This window comes from Narcine bancroftii, chromosome 1, assembly GCF_036971445.1.
Source record: "Narcine bancroftii isolate sNarBan1 chromosome 1, sNarBan1.hap1, whole genome shotgun sequence".
Taxonomy (NCBI): domain Eukaryota; kingdom Metazoa; phylum Chordata; class Chondrichthyes; order Torpediniformes; family Narcinidae; genus Narcine; species Narcine bancroftii.
The window spans coordinates 75095184-75121277 of NC_091469.1; the positions used below are offsets into that span (position 1 = coordinate 75095184).

Below are 26094 nucleotides of genomic sequence, written 5' to 3' on the forward strand. Positions count from 1 at the left end.
TGGAAAATTATCGTTGGCAAGTTTTCATTTGTCATTAGATTGTGCTGATTTAACTATGAACATGAGTGTTTAAAGATGACACAATTTTACTAAACCAGAACACTCCTCCAGTTACAGCTACGCAGTACCAATAAAGAATTTTGGGAGAAGTATACACACAATACTCACAAGACTCATTTCTTTGGATTTTGTAGAAGGAGTACTACTAGAAGAAGCAATGGACGCTGGGCTAATAGGTGCATCCTTTTTTAAGAGGCGAGATTTATCCAAGCCATTTTCCCGTGGTGAGTGAGGTGGACTACCTCTTGGTGAAGTGGGATCCTAAACAAGGAATGTTACATTTTTGAGTGAGTGAGCATATTTAAAAACAAATATAAAAAGACACAACTTTACCTCCCATTGTACTAATTAGACACTAGTTCATTCTCGATAGATACTCAATGATCACACCAAATTTATTCAACGTCATATAAACGCTGTCGAAGAACACCGAACCTGCCACCACATAATACTGAAAGAAGAGAACACAAAATTGCTATACAACATACAGGAAGTTGAAATCAATCATTTTGTACTGTAGGCAAATTGGGAAAGATGGCATTGACTTCATAAAATGCCTCCTATACAAGCTCTTTGATAAGGAATTCTCAGATACAAGTTCAGAAAATTAGCAATGATTAATAAATGCTCAAATTAATGTTTTATGTGGCAAAGGTGGAGGTTGGTGGCTGGCTTTTCATACTGGAGGCTCTTGCAAGGAGAGACCCTGACGTAAAAGACCATGGAGAGTTACTGCAGCCTGTGAGTCCATGAGGGTGTTAATGAATCTATTGTCATACACCAAATTCTTGCTACTTCCAATCAGGTATTTTGTAAAAGAAAATTTCCAATAGTATACATAAATTACAGTACAGAAAGATAATATTCAGTTGAAGTTAGTGCAAGAGAAAAAAGTGATGCTGCAATAGTGCAGACAGGTCTTTATGTGGTTCCGGAGTAGCTAATGACTACAATAGTAAGAGGAGGGTTAATAAATGATAGCTGTTGGGGAAAAAAGTTCTTCAACCAAGGAGGTGCTGTACTGCAGGCTTCCATACCTACTTCCTGAAGAGATTCTAACTGGCATGATGGGAGTCTTTTAAGATATTAGCAGCCTTCTTGAAGCAGCACCTCACATCGATGACTTCACTGGATAAAAGGTTGGAGCCTGGTGTTGGATCTGGTTATGTTTGTTACTTTTCTGCAGCCTTCTGCATTCCTGGGTGCTTGAATTGCCAAACCAGGCCATGATGCAACTAGTCTGTATACTTTCCACAGTCCGCCAATAGACGTTTGATAAGATATTCAGAGATCCAAGCCCAATGACAGGAGCAAGGATGAAGCAAGTTGTTTTATACTGCTAATGAAGATAGAAAAGCACAATATAGTACAGGCCCTTTGGCCTGTCTCCAATGTCAGCTGAGCCTGGTGGAAAGCTGAGGAGCTAGATATTCTGATTCTTGAGCATGAATCCTTTAAGCCAATAGAGCAAAGTATAATTAAAGCCATTAAGTACCACTGACAGCATCCTCTTTGTTTCATTTCACCTGTGACTTCTGTGTTTTTTCATGATAATACAGTGGTCAATGGTGGGGGGTAAACAACCTATTTAGATATAGTTAATATAGGAACCACTGATATAAGCAAAATCAATCACCAAACTACTATTGAATGTTCTCCAAGAAGCAGTATTCAGTTTTGAAATCACAAAACCCTGCTTTGTCAACTAAGACTTCTCTCGCAAGTGATTTGGAAACTGATCACTGTATTTATACAGGATCATTGGATCCACAGGTTGATACAATAGTTCAACAATTGGACAAAGTAAATGTGAAGTGACCATGAAGATGAACCATTATGAAACAGCTGAGATGAAAGGCTATGTTAATTAGATTCCAGGCAACCAATTGAAGGAAACATCAAAATTCTAAGCCATAAACAGATCAGAACAAGAGAAGGAGATCAATACACAATAAGTAAGGAATCAAATGTACCAACTGCTATCAATACAAATAAACAACAGATAAAGTCCAAGTATTATATTTGGCATAATTGAAAAAAATATAAATGTCTCCATCTCATGTTTGCACAAAGGCGTCCAGTGAGGTTCCATTTGACTACCTTGCATCTGGGCTCATCAAAAATGGTCATGGTCACATTTAATGGGATAATAATTACCTCATGCATTGCATTTAAAATGTATATGATTCAATTCATTTGAGTTGCAGAAAGATTCTTCCACCAAACCTTTCCCATGCTTTTGCTTGTAAACCATAAGTGCTGTTATGTCTATTGCTCCAGAATGAATATCTCTTCAATACAATGTTTGAAGATTAGACAGAAGTACTCCAAATTCCTGCTCTGCCAATAGGGATGGTATGAAGACTCAGCACATCAGAACCCTCAACTTTTCCACCAGTGACAACTGGCACAAGAACATCTCCATTTATATTAATCAAATCAAGTAATGTTGATTTAAAACAAGTTCAGTTTTATGGTTTGTTCACTTTGTTTTATTCATGTCAATAATCCATTTACAGTTGATTTGGAGCAGACTAATGGGAGCTAAAATTGACTGGATGAGATTTGTACCGTATCTTTGTGGATGTAGCTTATATTGCTGAATGATATCACTATGGAATTTTTTTCTGGAACTATTTGGCTGGAGACTTGGCTTGGTCATAAGTGCCACCATTTGATATATTTGGAATTGTCAGCCATTATTCATTATCAGGTGGAGTGGATCTAATTAGCTGAAGACAAGTTTCTGTGATGGCCCAGACCACAGCAGAAAGCACCAATGTATTGTTTATTTGGTAATTCTGAGAATGTTGGAAATCCTTGAATATTTTTCCTTGGCCTTCTTATGCTAGTCTCCATCAATGAAGATAGGCCAATAGGAGCTTCCCCATTCTTAGCTATCCTTCACATTAAATAATTTGCTGCGACAGGATTGCAAAACTTTGATAACATCATGGCATTGCTCAGCTGTGCAACATGTACTGTTTTTGCCATTTAGTTAGCCCAAGTCTATGTGTTACAGCTTTGCCAAAATTGCTCTTCTTTTAATGAAATGAATTTAGAACAGTTTTAATATTGTATAATATCCCAAATGTTTGGAAAAACAGTTAAAATGGGATCAAAAGCATAGTCATACAGGGTGAAAAGAGAGATAGAGACATTTTAAAGATTGGAATGCAGGAGTGTATAACCTTTGGAACTGAAAGCACAGTCACCAATCATTACCCAATTTAAAAAAGAGTACAGGAAGGAGGAGATATTTCAGATGGTTGCAGAGTGATGGAGGTTTCAGTAATGGAGAAGGGAAAGACCATTAAGTGATTTGAATACAAGGGTGAAAATTTTAAAATTCAGCCAATACCAACCAACCAAGAGCCAAAACAGTCTTCAAGCATAGAATGATGGGTCAAATGAGAATTGGCTCGAGTAAGGTCACATCTTTAGGTGAACACAAGCTGACACAGGACTGAGGAGAGCAGATTAGCCATGAAAGGATCATAATTAATCTCTTGATTTAACAGCAACAAATTTAGCAGAAAAGTTGATGAGGATAATTATTAATAAACAAAGCAAGTCAATGACTTGAAATGTGGAAAATGCTCATTTCCTACCCATCGAAAGATCTGATTAATTCATCCCAAAAATAAATTTTAGTCAACTTGCATCTTAGGGACAATGATATGGCAATCTGAAATAAAAAGTTAAATGTTCAATATATTCAGCAAATTGGGCAAGATCTAAAGAGGAACATATTCTGTTTCTCTCTGTGGATGATGGCTCAATTGCCAAGCATTTCCAGCACTTGGTCTTCCTTTTAAATTTCCTTGAATGTTTTAGATGGTCACATCACTGTCAAATTTAGAAGCTTATTTGTGTCAAGCTACTATTTTATGAAGTGTTCAGTTAATTAAATTAGATTTTAGGAGATTATGCTAATGCTTGAAAATCTTAAATGGATGTTCAACAGTACACCAAGAAAATCTCCATAACAACATTAATACATCAAGGCCTATGTAAAATGGCACCACGGATTAAACAATCAAACTCAATATTCTTAAATCCACAAACCTCATTGGAAACATCAACCACCAAGTTGTCATCACTCTTCTCTCCATCACTATCCTAGAAAACACAATCATTTCATGTTTAAATAGGATTAATATACTAATTCTAACAGAATTCAGAAAGTTCCCTCAAATAGTAGAGGTAGGTTCACCAATCTATGCATTGGCAACAGTTCTATAATATTTTACATCAGCAATGCTGGAGTCCACAACAACCAAAATGTAAAATTTAGACAGCTAAACAAGGGGGGGGGGAGAAACTGGATACCCAAAGCAGACCAAAATCAGACATTAAATACAAGTAAACGCACAACGTTGGAGAAATTCAGCAGGTCAAACAGAGTACTTTATGTAGCAATGATACTAACCAACGTTTTAGGTTTGAGCCCTTCATCAAGGTATGAGCAAAGTGTAATCTTTGCTATGTAAAGTACACTATTTGATTGCTAATTTTCTCCAGCATTGTGTTGTTACTTCAATCACAGTGTCTGTAGACTTCTGTGTTTTAGTCCTCAGACATTAAACATCTGTTCTTTCCAATAACATGTCAGGAGGGCGGCATCCTGAGTCAAAATAACTCAACCAAGTTTAAATCAGTCCCAAGTTGACTTAGTTACAAAAGATAACATTGCAACATGGGTTGGGGGGTGTGTGGGGGGGGGGGGGGGGGGAGATCACTGTAGCTGCTTGTAAGAAACTCCTATGAACATTGGTTGAAATAACTTCCATTGTTGAAGAGCCTGCTTCTTCACCTAACTAGGATGGACCAAGGATTGATAAGTCTACATAACTGCCAGAAAGAGATATTTTTATCCAGCCATATTCCTTGCTTTGCTGTGTACCAACCATCTTCATGTTGCCACTTGGCAAGGACCAAGACATTAAGTTAAACTGGCATAAACTAAACAATGAATGCACCTGAAAGTTTAGAACTACTAATCTAATGCCTCAAATGTTGTGGTATTGGTGGTAAAAGAAGTAACATCTTAACAAGACTTTTATATTTTCCAACTTAAAGTAGGCATGAATCCTCCCCGCCCCCCCCCCCCCCCCACAAGAGAAGGAAACATTTTCAATTGACCAGAGATCAATAGCTGTCTCTCTTTGGACCATGCTGATTATGCTAATGGAGCCTTGGGTGCATTGTTTAGCAGGAATATAGTTCCCACCAAATGAGTGTAATGGGAATGTACAACAATACCAAGTCAGCACCAACAACCTGCTGTACTTGGAACATAACATAGAATACTACAGCACTGTACAGGCCCTTCAGCCCTTGATGCTGTGTTGTCCAAAATACAACTAAACTCTTCCTACCTTGCAACCCTCTATTTTTCTTTCATCCATGTACCTGTCTAAAAGTTTCTTAAATTTCCTTAATGTTTCAGCCTCCACCCACAACTTCTCTCTCATGTCTCCCCTAAAGTTTCCTCCCTTCACTTTGCACAGGTGTCCTTTGGTGTTTGCTACTCCTGCCCTGGGAAAATGACACTGGCTGTCTACCATATCTATGCCTCTCATAATCTTGTAGACCTCTATTAATTCACTTCACATCCTTCTTCACTTCAAAGGAAAAAAAAAGTCCTGGCGCTGCTAACCTTGCCCAATCAGACTCATTTTCCAATCCAGGCAACATCCATAGCTTCGACAACCTTCTATAATGACACAATATTCTAAGTGTAGTCTCATCAGAGGTTTGTAGAGTTGCAACATGACCTCGCGACTCTTGAACTCAATCCATTGACTAATGAAGCCCACCATCCCATAAGTCTTCTTAACTATCCTATCAACCTGAGTGGCAGCCTTGAGCGATATATAGATTTGGACACCAAGCTACCTCTGTTCCTCCACTCTGTTAAATATCCAACCTGTAATCAGCCTTCTGGTTTGTCCTTCCAAAATGCATCACACTGAATAATCTGCCACTTCTCTGCCCAAATCTGCAACTTGCCTTTATCCTTTTGTAAACTATGACAACCTTCAACACTCTCCACAACTCCTCCAAGCTTCGTATCATTTGCAAACTTACTGACCAATCCTTCTGCCTCTTCATCTAGGTCATTTATAAAAATCACAAAGAGCAGGGGTCCTAGAACAAATCCTTGCAGAACTCCACTAGTCACTGACCTCCAGGCAGAATACTTTTCATCCACTACTACTCTACTTTCTACAGGCAAACCAATTCTGAATCGCTAAGGTTCCATGCCTCATGACTTTCTGAATGAGTCTTCCATGGGGGACCTAGTCAAATGCCTTACAAAATGCCTTAGTCAAATCCATATACACCATATCTACCATCATACCTTCATTTGCAATGGTTTGACAGCTGGTAAAGCTTCAATCACAACTATCAATGATAAAAAAAAAGGATTTTTTTTTAAAAAAAAAGCTAAAAGACAAAACAATACTCTTAAAACAATATATATTTTAAACTATATTAAATTGGGAAAAAAAAGCTCTAATTGCCATTTTCCCAGCAATTATTTCTCCCTTTCATTTGTCTGTGTCTCCTGCACTCATTGCAGGCTGAATGTTTTGCAAGCTCAGTGATCAGATTTCCCAGCCTGAGACCTGGAAAGTCTGGAGGGATTTGCATGTGTCCTATTGAATGGTGCAGCAGAGATAGCCAGCAGTATTGCTGGCAGGGCAGAAGATAATACTGCTGAATTGAGTTAGTGCAAACTCTGGATGGCAGGGTTTCCAATGAGGAGAGAAAAGGTCTGGCATAAGAATGGGTATCGGAATGGAAGTTCAGCCCCTTATTTTAACATGCAATTTTCAGACTGATGCAATTTATTACTAGACTGTCTACAATTACAAACTACTGAAACCAAAGTTCATACCTCTAAAACTAAAGAGAATGCTTTTAAAAACATTTAAAAGGTAGAATTTTTAAAAAGATGCACAAGGAGAGGAATAAATTGCAGAATAAATTTAATTACAAATAGAAAAATATTCTATGATAAATTTTTCATCATTTCAATTACTCACATAACGCTTTGCTAAATCTTTATCATCTGTCTTTTGCTTCTTACTATCTGAGGAGTAGTCATTTGAACCTCTGTGCTTCTCAGCAGTTCTGAAACTGGCTGATGGAGACACTGAAGAACTCTGAAAAGACGAGCATAGAATCACTGCTTCATTTATTGTAGTTTTAACATTTTTTTCAATAAATAGAAATTCAAAACATAGATCTTGAAAAGTAAATGCTTTATTTACCTGCTACTATTTATACAAAGTATAAATATTTACTTTTGATTGCAATACCCCATGTCGAAAGTACTTTAGAGTAAACACATCTCTAGCAACATATTTGTATTAGGCAAAAGAGTGAGATAATAAAACTGAGGAAAAACCAAGAAAAAAAACTATAATCTCACAATACATGATGATACTTTTATATTTCAGAACATAATGACGCATCAAGTGTTTCCATAATGTCCTCCAAGACATTTTGCAAAATTTATTCAGCAAATTCCTAGGGCTAGACATTCTATTAACAGCATGCCCTAAAGAATGTTTTGGAGCTGAGGGACCCGGGGGGGCAAGAATATATCTCCTTAAAGATGGCGGCACCGATAGACAAATTAGTGAAAAGAATGTTTGCCTTCATTGGCCAGGGCACTGAAAACAATTATTGAAATGTCAAATTGAAGTTATACAAGATGTTGCCAAGTCCACACTTGGAACAGTGCATACAGTTTTGGTTGCCTAGCTAAAGGAAGGACATTATAAAGTTGGAAAGGATGCAGAAGAGGTTTGTGTAGTTGTTACCAGGTTTAGAGAAGTTGAGTTTTTGTGTGAGACTGAAAAAACTAGGGTTGCTTTCCTTAGTGGGTGAGAGGGGGTCTATGAAATCATGATGGACATGGATTAGGTAAATGGTCTGTTTCTTAGAGTTGGAGAATCTTACACGAGAGGGCATAATTATAAGTTGTCAGGGTGTAACTTAGAAAAGACATGAGGGGATAGTTCTTGGCTTACAGGATGGTGGGTATATAGAATGAACTACAAGAACAAAGTGGTAGAGGCAGGTACATTAGCTTTCTTGAAGATATAACTTGGATGGGATTACATGGCTGGGAGGGAATTGGAAGGGTATGCAACTAAAGCAGGATAGCAAGTTGTTCGGCATGGACAAGCTGGGCCTTGGGGCCTGTTTCTGTGCAGTAAGCCTCTATGAAACACTGCTGCCTTCACCGACTTGCTTTGGCTCCCAAGTTCCAAATAGCTCTACTTATATCTCAAAAAAGTTGTCATTCTTGCTTAAATTCCTGCATTCTATGCTACTTCTATCAACTCTAAAACTCTTTAAAACCTTGTTTGCATCCATTCCACTAAATGAAACATGCCCAGCAATTTAATCAAAAACCCACTGGGTACTTCCCGAAGAATTATGCCTCCATTCAGGCTCAGAGATGAAGTCTACATCAAAGATGCTATTTACATACAAAGCTTAGAATTCAAACAAGTGCTGCTTTTTTATTTTCCACACCGCACATAAAGCTTGGCTAATTCCAGAATTCAATTGTGTCACTGTGGAAATTCAAGCTGGCACTCAGGTGCAAATAGAATTTGTGCCAATATTTTTTTTATTTGAGAAGCATGTAATGAAGCACTTGTATCATTTCTATCTAACATTGCTTAGGAAATAAGGTCAAGATGTTCTGAGGTCCATATACTGATAAGCCTTTCTATGAGGGCACTGGACAAAGTGGCAACTCTATCTACTTTACGGTAGAACAAGCCATGAAAGACCTCAACAATGAAGACGCTGTTTACATCCGGTACCGCACGGATGGCAGTGTCTTCAATCTGAGGCGCCTGCAAGCTCACACCAAGACACAAGAGCAACTTGTCCGTGAACTACTCTTTGCAGACGATGCCGCTTTAGTTGCCCATTCAGAGCCAGCTCTTCAGCGCTTGACGTCCTGTTTTGCGGAAACTGCCAAAATGTTTGGCCTGGAAGTCAGCCTGAAGAAAACGGAGGTCCTCCATCAGCCAGCTCCCCACCATGACTACCAGCCCCCCCCACATCTCCATTGGGCAGACAAAACTCAAAACGGTCAACCAGTTTACCTATCTCGGCTGCACCATTTCATCGGATGCAAGGATCGACCACGAGATAGACAACAGACTCGCCAAGGCAAATAGCACCTTTGGAAGACTACACAAAAGAGTCTGGAAAAACAACCAACTGAAAAACCTCACAAAAATTAGCGTATACAGAGCCGTTGTCATACCCACACTCCTGTTCGGCTCCGAATCATGGGTCCTCTACCGGCATCACCTACAGCTCCTAGAACGCTTAAACCAGCATTGTCTACGCTCCATCCTCAACATTCATTGGAGCGACTTCATCTCCAACATCGAAGTACTCGAGATGGCAGAGGCCGACAGCATCGAATCCACGCTGCTGAAGATCCAACTGTGCTGGGTAGGTCACATCTCCAGAATGAAGGACCATCGCCTTCCCAAGATCGTGTTATATGACGAGCTCTCCACTGGCCACCATGACAGAGATGCACCAAAGAAGAGGTACAAGGACTGCCTAAAGAAATCTCTTGGTGCCTGCCACATTGACCACCACCTGTGGGCTGATATCGCCTCAAACCGTGCATCTTGGCGCCTCACAGTTCGGTGGGCAGCAACCTCCTTTGAAGAAGACCACAGAGCCCACCTCACTGACAAAAGACAAAGGAGGAAAAACCCAACACCCAACCCCAACCAACTTTCCCTTGCAACTGCTGCAACCGTGTCTGCCTGTCCTGCATCGGACTTGTCAGCCACAAACGAGCCTGCAGCTGACGTGGACATTTACCCCCTCCATAAATCTTCATCCGCGAAGCCAAGCCAAAGAAAGATTACATAACAATAATGGAACCTTTACCAAACAATTATATTTTAACAATAAGTTTTGGATTTCTTTATTAACTATTAGAATAGGTTCCTCAGAATATATCCACTGCCTTGGCTCTCTGTAGCAATTCTCCAAGCTTTCACACCGCCAAATAAAGTGGGTTGAACTGGGCAATTTAGCGGGTCCATAGCAGGTAATGTGGCAGTGTGAAAGGTCCCAACCAGGCAGGCCAGATAAAATTTAACCAGGCTCTGACTCTTGGCAGGGGATTGTATCAGAGTCCAGCTGACTTAAACTCGCCGTTGACTTTGTTGCAGTGTGCATGATCAACCTGCTCAACCGGTACCCCTAGTGACGTTAGTGCCTGGGTGCATGCTTCAGTCTGGTAGTCTTCTAAGTAATGAGATGATTTAATGATCAGGTATGTGCTGACAGCCCTGCCAGCCCCACTCTGACAGCGTGCGGCTGGTGGAGCTGTCAACATGACCTGTGCTTTAAATAATTTCAAGATTACTTATAATACCTAATTCAATGTAATAAATAGTTGTTATACTCTGTTGTTTTGGGAATAAGGACGGTGATCTGGTCTGTGCGTGTGTCCTAAGTTTGAACAGACTGAAGCCCACTGCAGAAGATTTTCCCACGGCCTTTTATACATTGAGCGCATATGTGCTTTATTCCGTCTACGAGTTCACTGCCCTGCAAGTACGTAATGCGTCACTCATGCCATCACTGCTGGAGGTTACACCCCCTTTAGATTCGAGGGTTCCATATTTACCAGGTAATTTATGCTCCAGTGTGAGATGCTTACGGGTACTGCAACCCACCTTGTTTACTCACCTTTCTAGAGGGGTGGCGTTGTGAAAGGGGCCAGTGCCTCAATCTCCATCCATGCCCCAATTTACCAAGATTTCTTCCCACCAATCCCAGCCCCTTTCTCTAGCCTGGCCCCAGGCTTACTGGAGATTGCAAGCAATATTCATTAGTTTTCAATGCATTGTGAGCAGTTGAATCCATGCACAAAATAGTTTTGGGCGTCCTGCAAAAAACTTTTGAAATTACCTCTCTGGAATCAATCAATTTCCATGCAATGCAATCCACTAAATATTTATTTAAGTTGCACATTCAATAACTGCTAAACATTTTTTCCTTTATTTGTGTAACTTTGAGTAAGAACTTTTAAGTGACTTTTTCTTGATTGATTCAGTTCCTCTTAACAATGACAAAATATTTTTTCCTTAATTTCAACTTCTTACTTGATTATCCCCTCGACATGTCCCTGGTTAAGTTCGATTTACAACCACTAGCACTGAGTTAACTCTACAATTATACAATGTTTCTTTTTTACATTCTACCTCCCCATTCCACTCTTTTCCCATCTTCTGCTCTCAATTCTCCCATTTTTTTGAGCTAACCTGTTTCCAATAAACTTTCACCCACTTTGCCTACCACAAATGAAACCCTACAAAACACACCTTCAATATTGTTAAATATTCATAATTGTATTATACGATTAATGCCACCAATAAAAATCCCTTTTCATTATCTCAGTCTTTTTTTGTTACCTTAACTTTTGTTTTGATTCTCATTGCACAGCGGCTAATAAGCAATATTGAATTTCCAAATTACCTAGTGCTCAATACACGTTTAGATTGTACTTCCTGAGAACAGTAAATGGCCAACAGCTAGATAGGTCAAAACAGTTTGTGTAAACCCTTCTCAACAGGAAATGTTGCATGCTATGCCCACTGCTTCAATAAACATAGAGGATCATTTAGTCATACAGAGTGCTTGTTTAATGGTTTGCTTTCTGTGAACCATGAATTAATAGCTTCCTGAATTTTTTCCTGTGTGCTGGATGCCTGCTCTGAATAGCGATAGGCAACACAATGGCCGATTCTTGCTACAAATGCAGAGCGAACAAAAACAGGTCAGGGTCATAAGAAAAAAAAGTGCTTTAATGGTGAGCATCTGAATAATGAATAATGCATTTATCACTTGAAATTACTTCCAGTCAAATTTTGGAGAAAGAGCTTTCTGATTAAGTTTTATTATAATTACCAAATAGAATTCGGAACAAATTTCACAACCAATTTGTGCATTTATTCTATATTATATTAAATATCCACTAAATATGCAAACTAGATCAACTACAGATTTTTTAAAAATTGCATTGCAAGGTCAAAGCTCAAAATCAGAACACTTTTGTACTGAATGTTGAAATGATTCGTTTTCCTTTGTTTGTGTCCCTGAAGAACGCTGCCAACAGCGATTGTGATCTGTGTGCTATGGATTTCACTGAATGTTGTTGGATGTCACTTCTGGAGGGATTGCTGGTGTCCAGTAACCGTGATGCAATTAAGTAGGCTGATATACCAGACATTCACAAGCAGCAAGGGAGGGAACAGGAATAGGGATGGAGCAAGGGAAAAGGGAAAGGGGGAGGGTGGGGGAGAGAAACTTGCCCAATTATTAAAAACAAATATACTGCAAAAATATTTAGAAACAATGTAAAGATATTGTAAAGATTTAAGCCATAATGAACATTTTGGTAATAGCTATATTTTAGCAAATTAGATTAGATTCAATTCAACTTTATTGTCATTGTGCGAAGTAAAATACAAATACAATGAAATACAAGTAGCATCCAACCAGAAGTGAAAAAAATAGTGCAATATACAAATAACCATGCAAATAAAAACAAGAGCATTCAGCAAGCAAACAATTATAAAAGTACTGACAGTACAATGTGAGTGCAGTACCATTCAGCGCTGTGATTTAAGGTTCAGCAGGGTCACAGCCTTGGGGAAAAAAAAACTCTTCTTGAACCTGCTGTTTTGAGAGTGAAGGCTCCTGTTGCACCTACCAGATGGAAGAGTAAAAAGTCTATAGTTAGGGTGAGATGCATCCTTGAAGATGCTCTTCACCCTTCCCAGACAGCATTCCTGACAGATGTTCTCAGTGATGGGCAATTGAATGCCGATAATCTGTTGGGTAGTTTTGACCTCCCGCTGAAATGCTTTACAGTCCAATAAGAGACAATTGCCATATCACAGTGAGATGCCATAGGTATGTATGCTCTCAATGGTACAGTGGTAAAAATCCATCAATATCCTGGGACAAAAATGTACTTTCTTCATGCTCTGCAGGAAATTAAGGCACTATTGCTCCTTTTTGATCAGGATGGAGGAGTTCAGGGACCAGGTGAGATTAGTTGAAATGTGGATACCAAGGAATTTGAAGCTTGATAAACGTTCTACCAAAACTCCATTGATGTGAATAGTGGCATGAGTGTGGCTTCCAGCATTCCTGAAGTTCATAATGATTGCCTTGATCTTCTGAGTGTTAAGTGCCAAATTGTTGGCACACCTCACAGCTAGGTGCTGGACCTCGTCCCTATAGGCTGTCTCATCATCCCCTCTGATCAGGCCAACCACCTTGGTTTCATCTGCGAATGTGATTATGGAACTAGAATCAAATACAGGGAATACAAGAGAGGGCTCAGCACACCCTGGAGGATGCCAGTGTTCAAGGTGAGAGTGGAAGAGAAGAGATTATCTAACTTAACACATTGGGGTCTGTTAGAAAGTCCAAAATCCAATTTCAGAGGGATGAGATAATACCACGTTGGCGAAGTTTGGTGATCAGTTTGGAGGGTATCACAGAATTGAATGCCGAACAAAAGTCAATGAACAGCATTCTGACATGAGAGTTGGAGCTGTCCAAGCGGGTCAAGGCAGAGTGAAGTGTCATTGAAATGGCATCCTCAGTCAAGCTGTTGATCCAATATGCAAGTTGATGAGAGTCCAGGGTGATGTGCAAATTGGATTTCAAACATAATAGAACCAATCTCTCAAAGCACCTTCTGATGATGGGGGCGAGTGCAACTAGACGGAAGTCATTCAGACTAGTGATGGTGGAATCCTTCGGCACAGGCACCATGCTGGCAATCTTGAAGTTTATGGGAACGAGTGTCTGGGTCAGGGACAGATTGAAAATGTCCATGAAGACCCCAGCCAACTGTTCTGCGCAGACTCTAAGCACACGGCCAGGTACACTATCCAGACCAGCTGCCTTCCATACATACATTCACCCAAGTCAACATCAGAGATATAAAATGAGAGAGGTAGTTCATCAGGTGGAAGATCTACTTTGAAGGTGACCTCCTTGTTCTCTTGATTAAAACAAGCATAGAAATAATTAAGCTCCTCAGAGAGGGTGGCATAGCTGGAAGGGGGCACAGTACTAGGTGGTTTATAGTCTGGTATGTCACATCCGCTGGGGGTCTGAGGAGTTGAAATGCTCTTCAGTCTTTTGTTTGTATGCATGTTTAGCCTGAGAGATTCCTAAGTTGACCCTGGGCTGAGCTGCAAATCATCCAGTCTCCAGATCTGAAGATTAATTTCTGACTTTGAGCAGAAGGTGAACCTCACTGTTCATCCCATGGTTTTTGATTAGCAAAGAAAAATTTTAATTTGTTTTTGTGATGTCACTCCATCCACACACTTGTTGATGTACTCAAGCAGAGTTGGTATATAAATAAATCAATATCAATCTGAGAGTCTGTGGTAACATGGGCAGCAAACACACTCCAATCTGTTTGTTGAAAACATTGCTGAAGAACAAAGTCACTTCCCTCAAGACAAATCTTAATAGTCTTCATTGTGGGTTTTACATTAAATTGTCTTATTCTTCACCATTCATATGAACTTGGTTATTTTCTTTTACCGCTAATATTCCAGGACGACTTTGCTATACCCACTCTGCATGGAAACTCAATTTACAATGTAAAAACAACTTTCACATCAACATAAAAAAAGTTTTGTTAATTTCTTTATCATTTATAAATCATATACAAGATTTTTTTAAATCTAATTCCTTGGTGGATGAAGGAATTCATAAAAAAATATTTTTATAAGCCATTTTACCTGTTTATACACAGACAAATTACCCCTACTAATGCTTATATTCACCAATAAATTTCTATTAATTTCCCTGACTGGTGGAAATTAAGCTGCTACAATCACATTGAGACCAGAGTTAGGCCTGGTGGAAATTAAGCTGCTACAATCACATTGAGACCAGAGTTAGGCCTGGTGGAAATTAAGCTGCTACAGTCACATTGAGACCAGAGTTAGGCCTGGTGGAAATTAAGCTGCTACAGTCACATTGAGACCAGAGTTAGGCCTGGTGGAAATTAAGCTGCTACAGTCACATTGAGACCAGAGTTAGGCCTGGTGGAAATTAAGCTGCTACAGTCACATTGAGACCAGAGTTAGGCCTGGTGGAAATGAAGCTGCTACAGTCACATTGAGACCAGGGTTAGGCCTGGTGGAAATTAAGCTGCTACAGTCACATTGAGACCAGAGTTAGGCCTGGTGGAAATTAAGCTGCTACAGTCACATTGAGACCAGAGTTAGGCCTGGTGGAAATTAAGCTGCTACAGTCACATTGAGACCAGAGTTAGGCCTGGTGGAAATTAAGCTGCTACAGTCACATTGAGACCAGAGTTAGGCCTGGTGGAAATTAAGCTGCTACAGTCACATTGAGACAAGAGTTAGGCTAACCCCAACTAATTCAAAGAATGCTGCCTAGCTAAATCTCACTTAAACTTTTTCATTCTGCCAACCACTCAGGACAGGGCCAAAGGGAATCCTGCAGTTCATCCCTCCTCACATCACAAACTAGTTTGATGTCCAATGAGTGCAGAGAGAAGAATAAACTTCAAAAATTAAAAAAAAAAGATGTTCATGCATTTCACATTAAGCATACCCTGTGGCCTGTTACTAGGCAACAAGAGACCACCAATGTGAATTTTATTTTTTTTTATAAAATGAAGTACCTAACCGATAAAGGTTATGATAATGGTGCAGGTTTTGCTGAACCTATTTGTCCATTAATATCACATTTCCTATACACATTTATTTACAGAAAATTGCTGACTAATTAGTCAATTTCCAAAAAAAAATTTTGTTCCCTATTACAATTCTGTTTTGGAAAGGAGGATCTGTTTTAAAATGCAGAATACATTATATTCATTGCAGTCTAAATAGCAAATACTATTTACTTTGTATAAAGTGTATATACAATGGTTAACCCAGAAGCAAAAATAAATTATCCCACTTCTACTAATGTTTACTGCCAGGTGGAATATTGCACTTGGAAAGCTGGTTGCAAGATAAAATGCAAACACACACATCCTCAACAATATCAATAAACCTTTAATCATCAGGGCAGATAGAACAGCTTCACCTTTCCTACACTTGCAACCTCTGCTTTCTCCTCTAATCTATGTAGAATCTGGCATGCCCAGACCAGTCAGGGGAAACATCACAAATCTCAGAGGACTACAGTAGTTCAAGTGTTGATTTACAGAGGGCAGGCAGAATAGATCAATAGAAGAACAGACTCCATTCAAATTCACAAGAGAAAGAGAACATGCTGAGACAATGATTTCCTGGGAAAGCTAAAACCTAATGAGAATTAATTCTGTCCATTTCATTCAGCAAACCATCCCTTTTGTGAGCAACAGCTTCCCGACAGAAAGGAACCCAAGGCTTCTTAATAGGATTTCCAACACCTGCTAAAAAGTTATTTGTTTATAGTCAGATAGCACTACTTGATTCAGACATCTGCTTGTCATGCAGATATATCTTAGGAAGCAATCTATAAAGCAGTTTTGTTGCCATGGAAACATGGATTTTCATTCTGCTCTTCAATGCATGGTAAAGTACAACATTTTCACTCTTGAAGATGAAAAATACACTATCTATAAAATTGTTATCAGTTTCATTCTCTCACCAAAATTTAATGTACGAAATAGAAGACTGTTTAATTGTTTCAAGTGACGTTATTAAATTGGGCAAATATATCTTTGTCATTTGCAGCACGATACAAAGCACTAATATATTCACTTATTCTACTGACAACTCAGTTACAAGACATTCATTTGTTCCAAACAATTAAAGCACCCACACAAGCTTACCAAAATATGTATGGCTAAAATGTTAATGGTATTTGAAAATTTTTTTTAGTCACCATTAAATATATTTGCATTATATAAATTAACTATAAAGTATCCATGATAATTGCCTGATAAGCCATCAACAAAACAAAACGGGGTTTGGCTTTTCACACTTGACCACTCCTAACTGGGACACTGAACGCTTTCAGATTTGCAAGGAGCCATCCCCAGAATTAGGACTGTTCTACCTTCTATCGGTGATGTCATGACACATTGAGCAATGGTGAACCTAGCCTAAATCCTGATCAATGTATTACGATCTTATATTTAAACAAATTAATCATGCCTAATTATAACATAATTAAGCTTTATGTACAACATAGTATGAGCCCTTCAGCCCCTGTTGTTGTTGTATAAACCTTTATAAGGGACTGTAGGAAAGAGCCAGCAATAAATAGCAATAGTGGACAATTTTTAAACAGGGTGGGAAAGTTGGTAGTGCTATAGTGCACAATTAATATAGCATGGGAAAGTTGGTAGCACTATTGTATACAATTTATAAATACTGTGGGGAAAAAGTGATGGTGGACCTGTCCTCCCAGAATTCCATGCGGCAGAGAAAGGGCTGTATGCTCAGCAGCATGCATGAAGCAATCAGAGAGGGGTATCTCTGCCTCACAGCATTTTGGGAAGTCAGGTCCACCATTGCTTCCCCCCCACTGTCTTTATAAATTGTGTGCTATCGCACTACCAATTTTCCCAAGCTGTTTAAAAATTTTCTGCTATTGCTGTTTATTGCTATTTATTTCCTCTCTCTCCCCCCCCCTCCCCCCACTGCAACTTTTCATGGCAAAGTTTATACCTTCATTTTAATCTATTCTTCCCACACTCACGCAAAAACTTAGGTCATTTCAATTCCACAATGCAATTACACAATCCCTGTGTGAGATGACATCGTCTGATGCTGGCGTTGATCTGATTTTGCTTTCATACTAGACATTTTAAAGGCCGATTGGCGTTTGATTCCTGGGATCACTTGGGGCTAGCGATTAAAAGGTCCAAGTAACACCACATAAATTAAAGGATGAATAGCTTTCAATTTGTATTACTCAATTATGTCAAATTCCAGGCATTTATAATCATCAAAGTCAATATTCCAAAACTTTTTTTTTCACAGTCTTAAAGGGCATGTGCTATAAAGAAGACTGTCAGCTATTAAAAAATGAACACCATTTTATCAGTTGTGGTAAATGAAAATTATGTGAATAATGAATTTCAAGCTTCTGACATATCTTTGCAAGTATCAACATCAAAGTGTCACTTTAATCTAGCAGTGTCATATATTCCTAATGTTTTTGAGTATCTTAGCCACCATCACAATCCATTTCATTCACTCAGAGGCAATAGTAGATAATAACCATGACAAGTGTAACTCCTGACAACACTCCACTCCAAATGTCTTGAGAATAACACCATTTGAGATAGTTACAGAACTAGGCTATTGTCATTGCTCAACTCCATGTTGAAACAGGAAAACTAAGGACTGGTGTTAAAGAGAAAATTTACAGTACCTTGTTTTGAACAATTGCTGTTGTGCTTTTTCCAACTTCTGGCAGAGTTCAGTTAAATCTGAACGGTTTCAGGAACAGCTGCTGCCCCTCCACAATCAGACTCCTCAATGACCATCTCAATTGGAAGCCCTTTTTTCCACTGGCATCCCAGTTAATTGGCCATGCAGAGTCCTGGGATAAGAAGCCGTTTGTGCGGTTTCCACTCGGCCACCTTTACCCAGGCACTGACTGCTTTTCCACTGAACACACTCATCCCTGGTGATCGGAGAGTTCTACCTTCGAATGGAATGGAAGTTGTCCTTTTTCCACTGGTTTAATCAGTATGCTGGCATCAGCAGATGCCAAGAATATGAGCAGGGGTAGAGGCAGTCAATCCCTGCTGTGATTTGACATCATTTGATGCCAACGTGCTGATTGCTTTCCTTTTCCACTGGACCCTCTCCCAGTTAATTTCCCATTAATTCTTGGGACAAGGTGCCAGTGGAAAAGGGGCTGGAGACTCATTTAAGGACTCTTACTTGTGTATTTTATTGATTTTCTTTTTGTTCTTTCTGTATTGCACAGTATTTTTTTACATTCATTATCTGTTTACTGTTTTTTGTTTGCTTACATGTTTTACACTGTGCATAGTTTTTTTTTGATACTATCAATTAGTGGTAATTTTGGTGTACCTGCAGGAAAAAGGTTGTATGGGATGTCACGCATGTACTCTGACAATAAATCTGATATTTCTACATATCCTTAAATGTTAGTAACCTGCAAAAAATCAACTCCATTTAATGCATATCAGTTCCTGAGTATAAAGAGTGATTAAGGGCACCTACAAGTGCTTCAGACTCAGAACATGATGTTTTCTTTAGGTGCATTACAGTATGTAAACAACACCAAAAAAAAATGGCCAAGGTCCCTCATCATTTATCTTGTGCTAGGATACAAAACACAGTTTTAATTTTAAATAAATTTTATCAAATGATCAGTACTGCATAAAAATCTTGTCCTTAATGTATCCCACACTAATTGTTACCAACATTTACTTTACACATTAATGACTTTCAAAAGAGCTATAAAAATTTCAGGCATCATTAATTTAGATATTTACTGGAATTTTCTTTGATGGCCAGCCAAAATTTGCTTATTATTTAGTACACTAGTAATGTCTGCTTGCACATTTGTAGAGGAGAATAGGACGGAAAATGCAAAAGGCAATTAATGTCATGTACATTACCTGTTTTAAGACCATTATCCTGCATAAGCAAATTACATTAAGCAAGGGTAAAATGTACAGCTGTTGGAAATTTTCACATTCAGGTGCTGAGAAATAAATATTAGTCACATGATGCAAAATTTTGAAAAGCCTCTCCTTCATAGAATCACTTGAAAGATGATCAATCAATAAAATAAGAGACTAATTGCTAACTTTGTGTATTTAAGGAAATTATCAAACTAATGTATTCTGCAACGATGGGAAGTTTTTAAACCTTTGATGCCAAAATATTTTCTTTTTGGCCATCACACTTTTTGGTTTCCACCACAGCAAAGATCATCCTTGTTTATTTCTACCTCCCAAATTTGTAACCTTGAAAGAACTCCGGTATAATTTAACCAATCTGCCAACTTCCTTAAACAGAAAAAAATATTTAAACAAAGTCACTGGATGGAACAGTGGTTACTCAGTTTGCAAGACACCATTGGCATCAGTGACTGAACGGTTGCACATAACTAGCTGTGTGTACATTTGATGAAGATCTGCTTCAGTTAGAGAAAATAGTCCTTCCCTACCCAAGCTGCTGTCAAACAGTCCAGAAGTGGGTCAAAGCTAGCAACTTCCAGGGATGACGGTGATAGTGTCCATCTCCCAGCTGTAGCTGGAAGTGCCCTGACAAGGCTGCTTTCCCTTGATGTTCACTTGGGAAAATCCATTATAATATTGTCAGTATAGTCAATGGACCCAAACTGGCCCCAACACTAAAATCAGTGGATGATCACACAACACATGTTGTACTACTTGTGCAATATATGGCCCAAGGTAGGACTTCTACGAGGTTGTGTATAAAACACCTAAAACTACAATTCTAACAGAATGCAGCACACCATGTATCAGTTTCACATAGCCTTGCACAAAAATGACACAGTCCTACCAAGCAGCATTCAAACAACAGGTACAGAGGAATTTCTAGGCCTCTAAACTAAATTAATCCAGAACTAGTGCAGATTGAACACATCAGTGCTTTTATTAGTTAAAATTACAAAGGGCTATAATTATGGCATATTATCTATACCCTGAACTTGAAGGGGAATAAAATATTGATAATTAATCCTTTAGCCATTCTCAACTTTTTTTTTGGCTATGACTCCCTTAGGACTCTGCTCAAAATTTATGGGCCCCCTTCCTGGTGAAGCAGTCAAGTTAGTTTCTTCTGTTCTTCTCTCCTACCAACTACATTTTAAAAAAAGCTTTATGATTTCAGTCTGTGGCCTTCCTTAAAATGTGCTGTGGTCCCGAAGGGCACTGTATGGCCCTGTGGAGAATGGAGAATGCAGGAGATGACCATGGGAATTGGATCATGCTAACTGGAACAACTTGAGTGGTTCACTGACAAACTCCTCATTGAATGATGGTTGAGGTACATGCCAGTCAAGTTCTATTTCTTGACAGCTCGAATCGACATGCTTGATCTCTGAAAGTAAGAATGGGCTCTCAGGAAACTTGCAACTTAAAGCACCATTTTCATAGAACACTGATGAGTGGGGGGGGGGGGGTTTGGCAGGGGTGGGAAGAGAAGGGTGGATGTTGCATTAAGGAAAACAATATAATTATTAAATTTGAAGCAGTATTTGATTATTTTAACTCTTCAATTTGTAAAGTTGAACATTATCAAAAGCCACATTTACACAAATTGCAAATTAAAGGTATATTAGTTTTAAATTAGTTAACATTTTTGTTGTCCAGCAAGTTTCCAGTTTATAATTGCTAATAAGGTTATTTAAACACTAATTTAGTTCAGATGCAAGCATTTTTGACATATTGTCCAGATTTATTTTTATCTATATATACATATATATATATATATATATATATACATATACATATATGCTTATATATATATATATATATACATATATGCTTATATATATATATATATATCAATGCTTATATATATAAACATATATTATGTTATATATGTATATATATAAAAAAAAACATAATATATGTTTATATATATAAGCATTGATGATTTGATGTCAAAAAGGTGATCTAAATGCCATGTGAAGAAAATATATGGATCAAATAGACTCGTGTAATCTGAAATGCTCCATATTTATAATGAACCACTAATTTTCTGCCATCACTTATTTCAGAACACTACTTCAGTTACATTAAGGTGTGGTTTTCAAATCATAAATGAACAATGGACATTTTGATTGTTACAAGATCAAGTCCAAAATATCTGGACTGGACAAATAAGAAATACACTCAAGGCATCAAAAGTTGAGGCAGGTTCTAATTCCACAAAATGTTTACTTTCATTTTAACTACAATGAGAAATTCTATCAGTAGAAGCCAAGAAAGTTACTTAATCTCTTGATGAGGCAAACTTGTAGGATGGCATGACCCACCAGTTACTTTTCCATTTTTTGCCATTGGATGCATCCACAGATCATACACCTACTCGATGCACGTACACTTATATCCCAGTTAGAAGCACGTGATACAACACAAGTCTTCAAGTTCAAAACTTGTACTTTTAAAAATCAACAACCTGCATCAGATAGAATAGCCTACCTCCTTATGGAACTGCAAGATATCACCCTGAAATTTATGCTCTCTCAAGGAATTGCCCACTTTCTGCCAAAGACGCAAACACTTGGATTCTAGACCAAAGCATCTGGTAATTACAAATCAGGGTGAATATACTCCTGCAGTTACCACAGTGATCCAGAAGTTGCTGCTATTGAATTTGGAAGAGCACACATGTCATTTTTTGGTTGTGTTAGACAGAGGCCTGCCCACTGTTAAGGATAATTAAAAACAAGAACTGGCCATGGTGTTCTCCATCACATTTAAATATCCTTCACTTTTAGCTTCAAAAAGTAGATTAACTGATCATTTATCTTGTCTACTGTTTGTGAAACATTTCTTTATATAAACTGACATATATTTGCATAAATAATCTCCAAAAAAATTTCATAGAAGTAAATAGCTCAAGCCTCTTATTTTCTGAAGTTGCTATAAAAGGCGCTCTGTAAGTGTAACCTCATATCTTTAGCAACACTGGCACATTCAAATATCACATTTCATGTTTAATATCTCGTCGTTAAATATCCCGTGGTTAAATATCCAAATGAAGATGGCAGTGGTGCAGCCGTTGCCTTGTAAAAGCAGGCACACAAGTACATTCCTGAGCGTCCGCTTGGAATTTACACCATCTTGGTGATCATGTGGGTTTCTTCCAAGTGATCTGGTTTCCTCCCATATAGCAAAGATATGTGCACTGGTCGTTTAATTGGTCACTCTAAATTGCCTCTAATGTGGGGTTGAGTGGGAGAATCCAAACAAAGTTGATGAGAATGTGGGAAGATAAAAATAAAACAGGATTAATATCAAATTAGTGTAAATGGGTGTTCGATGGTTAGCACGTACTCGGCTGAAGGGCCCGTGTCTGTGTTGCATCATTCTAGGACCCTTTTCTTTAAAAATAAACAACCAAGCTTATAAATAAAATACAGAGTTTATGAGGTACACAGTATAATGTTAGAATCAGCTGCTACTTTTATTATCCCTATCAGTTGTTACAACCATGTTACGATGCACAAGTATGCATCTTCCAGACTGACTGGTTCTTCCCCTTTACAAGGTCAATCATCAAAAGAGGTTTCCCTCTGATTTTCCATCGGAGCCTCAGCTCAAAAATGAAAATATGTTTAGCCACAGATCTCAAGTTATTGTTGGCAATGTGACAACTAAAGCATTCTTGGACCATAGCAATATCAGATGTGTGGTACTACAAATAAAATCAAAAAGGTCAAAAAACAAGAAGTTGTCAAAAGATTCAATTTGTATCCCCAAGTAAAAAAGAAATTGTTGAAGCCTCTGTTCAGATACTCTTTATTGTCATGTAATTTTAAAAAAATGTAATATTACACAAATTGCCTTTGGTCTGCCACAAGGCAGATAAAGATTAGCATTGGTGCCCCTTACAGTCAGAGAAAGAGAAGCAAAAGACACCTACCTTTACTGAGTCTCTGTCTGTTCTCATGGGAAGCCACATCATTAAATAAATGAACGAGGTTGCAATCAAGAATACAGCAAGTAAAATGGGAAATGGGTAGTGGGTGAGAGAGAAAAAAAAGCACCTGTTATCATGATCATCAGGTTATCCAATCAAAAATGCTTCAAACCATAGTAAAGCACATTTTCACACCCTTTATTTACAGCATGGATCTCAAGTACTAACTTTCCACCAGGAGACATTTGCAGTTTGTACTGCCCTGCCTCTCAAACCTAACACAAAACCACTACTTTGGGGTCACAAAACAAAGTATAAATAAATCAGTTTTGTAGCAATTGTATCACAGTGTGAAACGATGAATGAGTAAATGATCAAACGTAGTCGAGTTGAATTTCAGCAAAAGCTGGATCAATTAAGCCTTCGCATAAGGGGTCATGGCAAGGGCCGATCAAGGTCGAGATGAGTGGTCAGTCATTCTGGATGCCCCACCTATGTCCAGTACACAAGTTGTACGATTGTTTTGTACCATTTTAAAGGGGCCCTCATATGGCCTCTGTGTACCTCTACACACAAACACAAACTCACAATCCTGGAGTTCCTTTGGGATGAAGGGTGTCATTGTTCCATGCCTTGATGTGTGAACTGGTGCCAATTTTCCAAGCTGCTCCTTCAGTCTGCCTATCACTTCAATCGGTGGCACCTCCCGTCCGCGTGGAGTGGGAATGAACTCACCAGGTACAATGAGCAGGGTTCCATAAACCAACTCTGCCAATGAGGAGTTGAGATCTTCCTTGGGTTCTGTTCTTATTCCCAGGAGGATCCAGGGCAGCTCATCTGCCCAATCAGGTCCCTGGAAGCAGTCCATCAGTACACCATTAATGTGCCGATGGAACTCCTCCACCAGGCCATTCGATTTAGGGTGGCAGGCTATCGTGTGGTGGAGCTGCATTCCCAGTAGTCATGACAAAACATCTTCGAGTGAGGAGGTAAACTGTGGGCCTCTGTCGGAGGTGATATGTGTGTGGGTAGGCCGATCCAAGATAGTCAGGCAGAAATAAAAGGTCTGGTGCATTAATCAGTTGATGAATCCGTCATGGAACTGCCTCCAGCCACCTAGCGAATCCATCGATGACCATAGCAGGTACCTATAAACCTCAAGAAACAGGAAGTGGGCCAACAATGTTGAATCTGCACTGTGGTAGCTAGAAAGGCTGAAGCAGAAGATTGCCAGTCCATGCACATCTTTGCCCAGTACGTGACCTGCTTTTTAAGTCCATGCCATACAAACTTGTCGCTCAAATAGAGGGGGGTGGGACAGTCAGTTAATGGCATTGAAAATGCAAAGTCTCCGTGCAACAGGGACGCTAAGGCGAGGCTGACCTGTGGAAATGGTATGCAGGAGAGTGGTACATTGTGGCCTAAAGGCTACATCTTTGAGTTGCAGGGTCATGACAGCAGTTCTATAAGCTGGGAGTTCATTGTTCTGGCGCTGAGCACCATGTAGTCTACACTTGGAGTGAGGGCACATACCGAAAAGGCATCAGCCACCATATTACTCTTACTGGAGAAGTGTTTAATCCTGGTTGGATACTCGAATATGTAAGATAGGTGGTGTTGCTGGTGGGCTGACCAGCAAAGGCTACTTGTTTGTGGTCAGTAAAAACCGTGAAGACCCTGCCTTCCAAAAAAATAGTGGAAGTGTCTGACTACTAGGTACAGCACCAACAGGGCAGAGGTGCCTACTAAAAAATGCTAGAGGCTTCCATTGTCTATTGGTGTACCGTTGCAAGACCCTGCCTATTGCCGCGTCTATCATCAAGGATGTTGGTGCATCTTTTTGTGGATGGACTAGCATCATTGCCTTTGCTAGGGCATCTTTGGTCTACTGGAATGCTACCATCATTAATGTGGCATTGCCGGACATGAGGTTGAAGAAGGGTTTCATAATATGAGCTGCAGAGGGTAGAAAGTGACAAAAGAAACTGACCATCCCCACAAATTCTTGGAGTCCTTTGATGGTATCGGGCCTCGCAAATTTGAGGATTGCTTCCATCTTGCTAGGCAATAGAAAAACACCCTGGCAACTGATCTGATATGCCAAGAACTCAATAGAGGACTCTCCGAATTTGCACTTGGCAGGTTACACACAGTTAGCCCAAACTCCTGTAGGTGGCTGCAGGTGCTCTTTCTGGGAGTGGGTGTTGACAAATATGTCGTCCAAGTATATGAAAAGGAACTCCATTCCATGATCCACTGCATCCATCAGTTGCTGGAATGTTTGTGCAGCATTGTTAAGCCCAAAAGGCATTCTCAAAAATTCGAAGAGGACGAATGGTGGTCTTGA

General features: G+C 39.1%; 1 protein-coding gene across 12 annotated transcripts in view; it reads right to left on the minus strand.

The window, feature by feature from the left end:
• The window catches only part of LOC138759832 (transducin-like enhancer protein 4), a 183977-nt gene that overhangs the window by 31035 nt on the left and 126848 nt on the right, over positions 1-26094 (minus strand). For all 12 annotated transcript variants that reach the window (XM_069930408.1, XM_069930394.1, XM_069930389.1 and 9 more), the window contains 4 exons: positions 23751-23767; positions 7116-7235; positions 4129-4182; positions 169-321 (listed from right to left, as the gene is read on the minus strand). In XM_069930408.1, coding sequence (XP_069786509.1) covers positions 169-321; positions 4129-4182; positions 7116-7235; positions 23751-23767 — 344 coding nt within the window. The remainder of the gene's footprint in view (positions 1-168; positions 322-4128; positions 4183-7115; positions 7236-23750; positions 23768-26094) is intronic.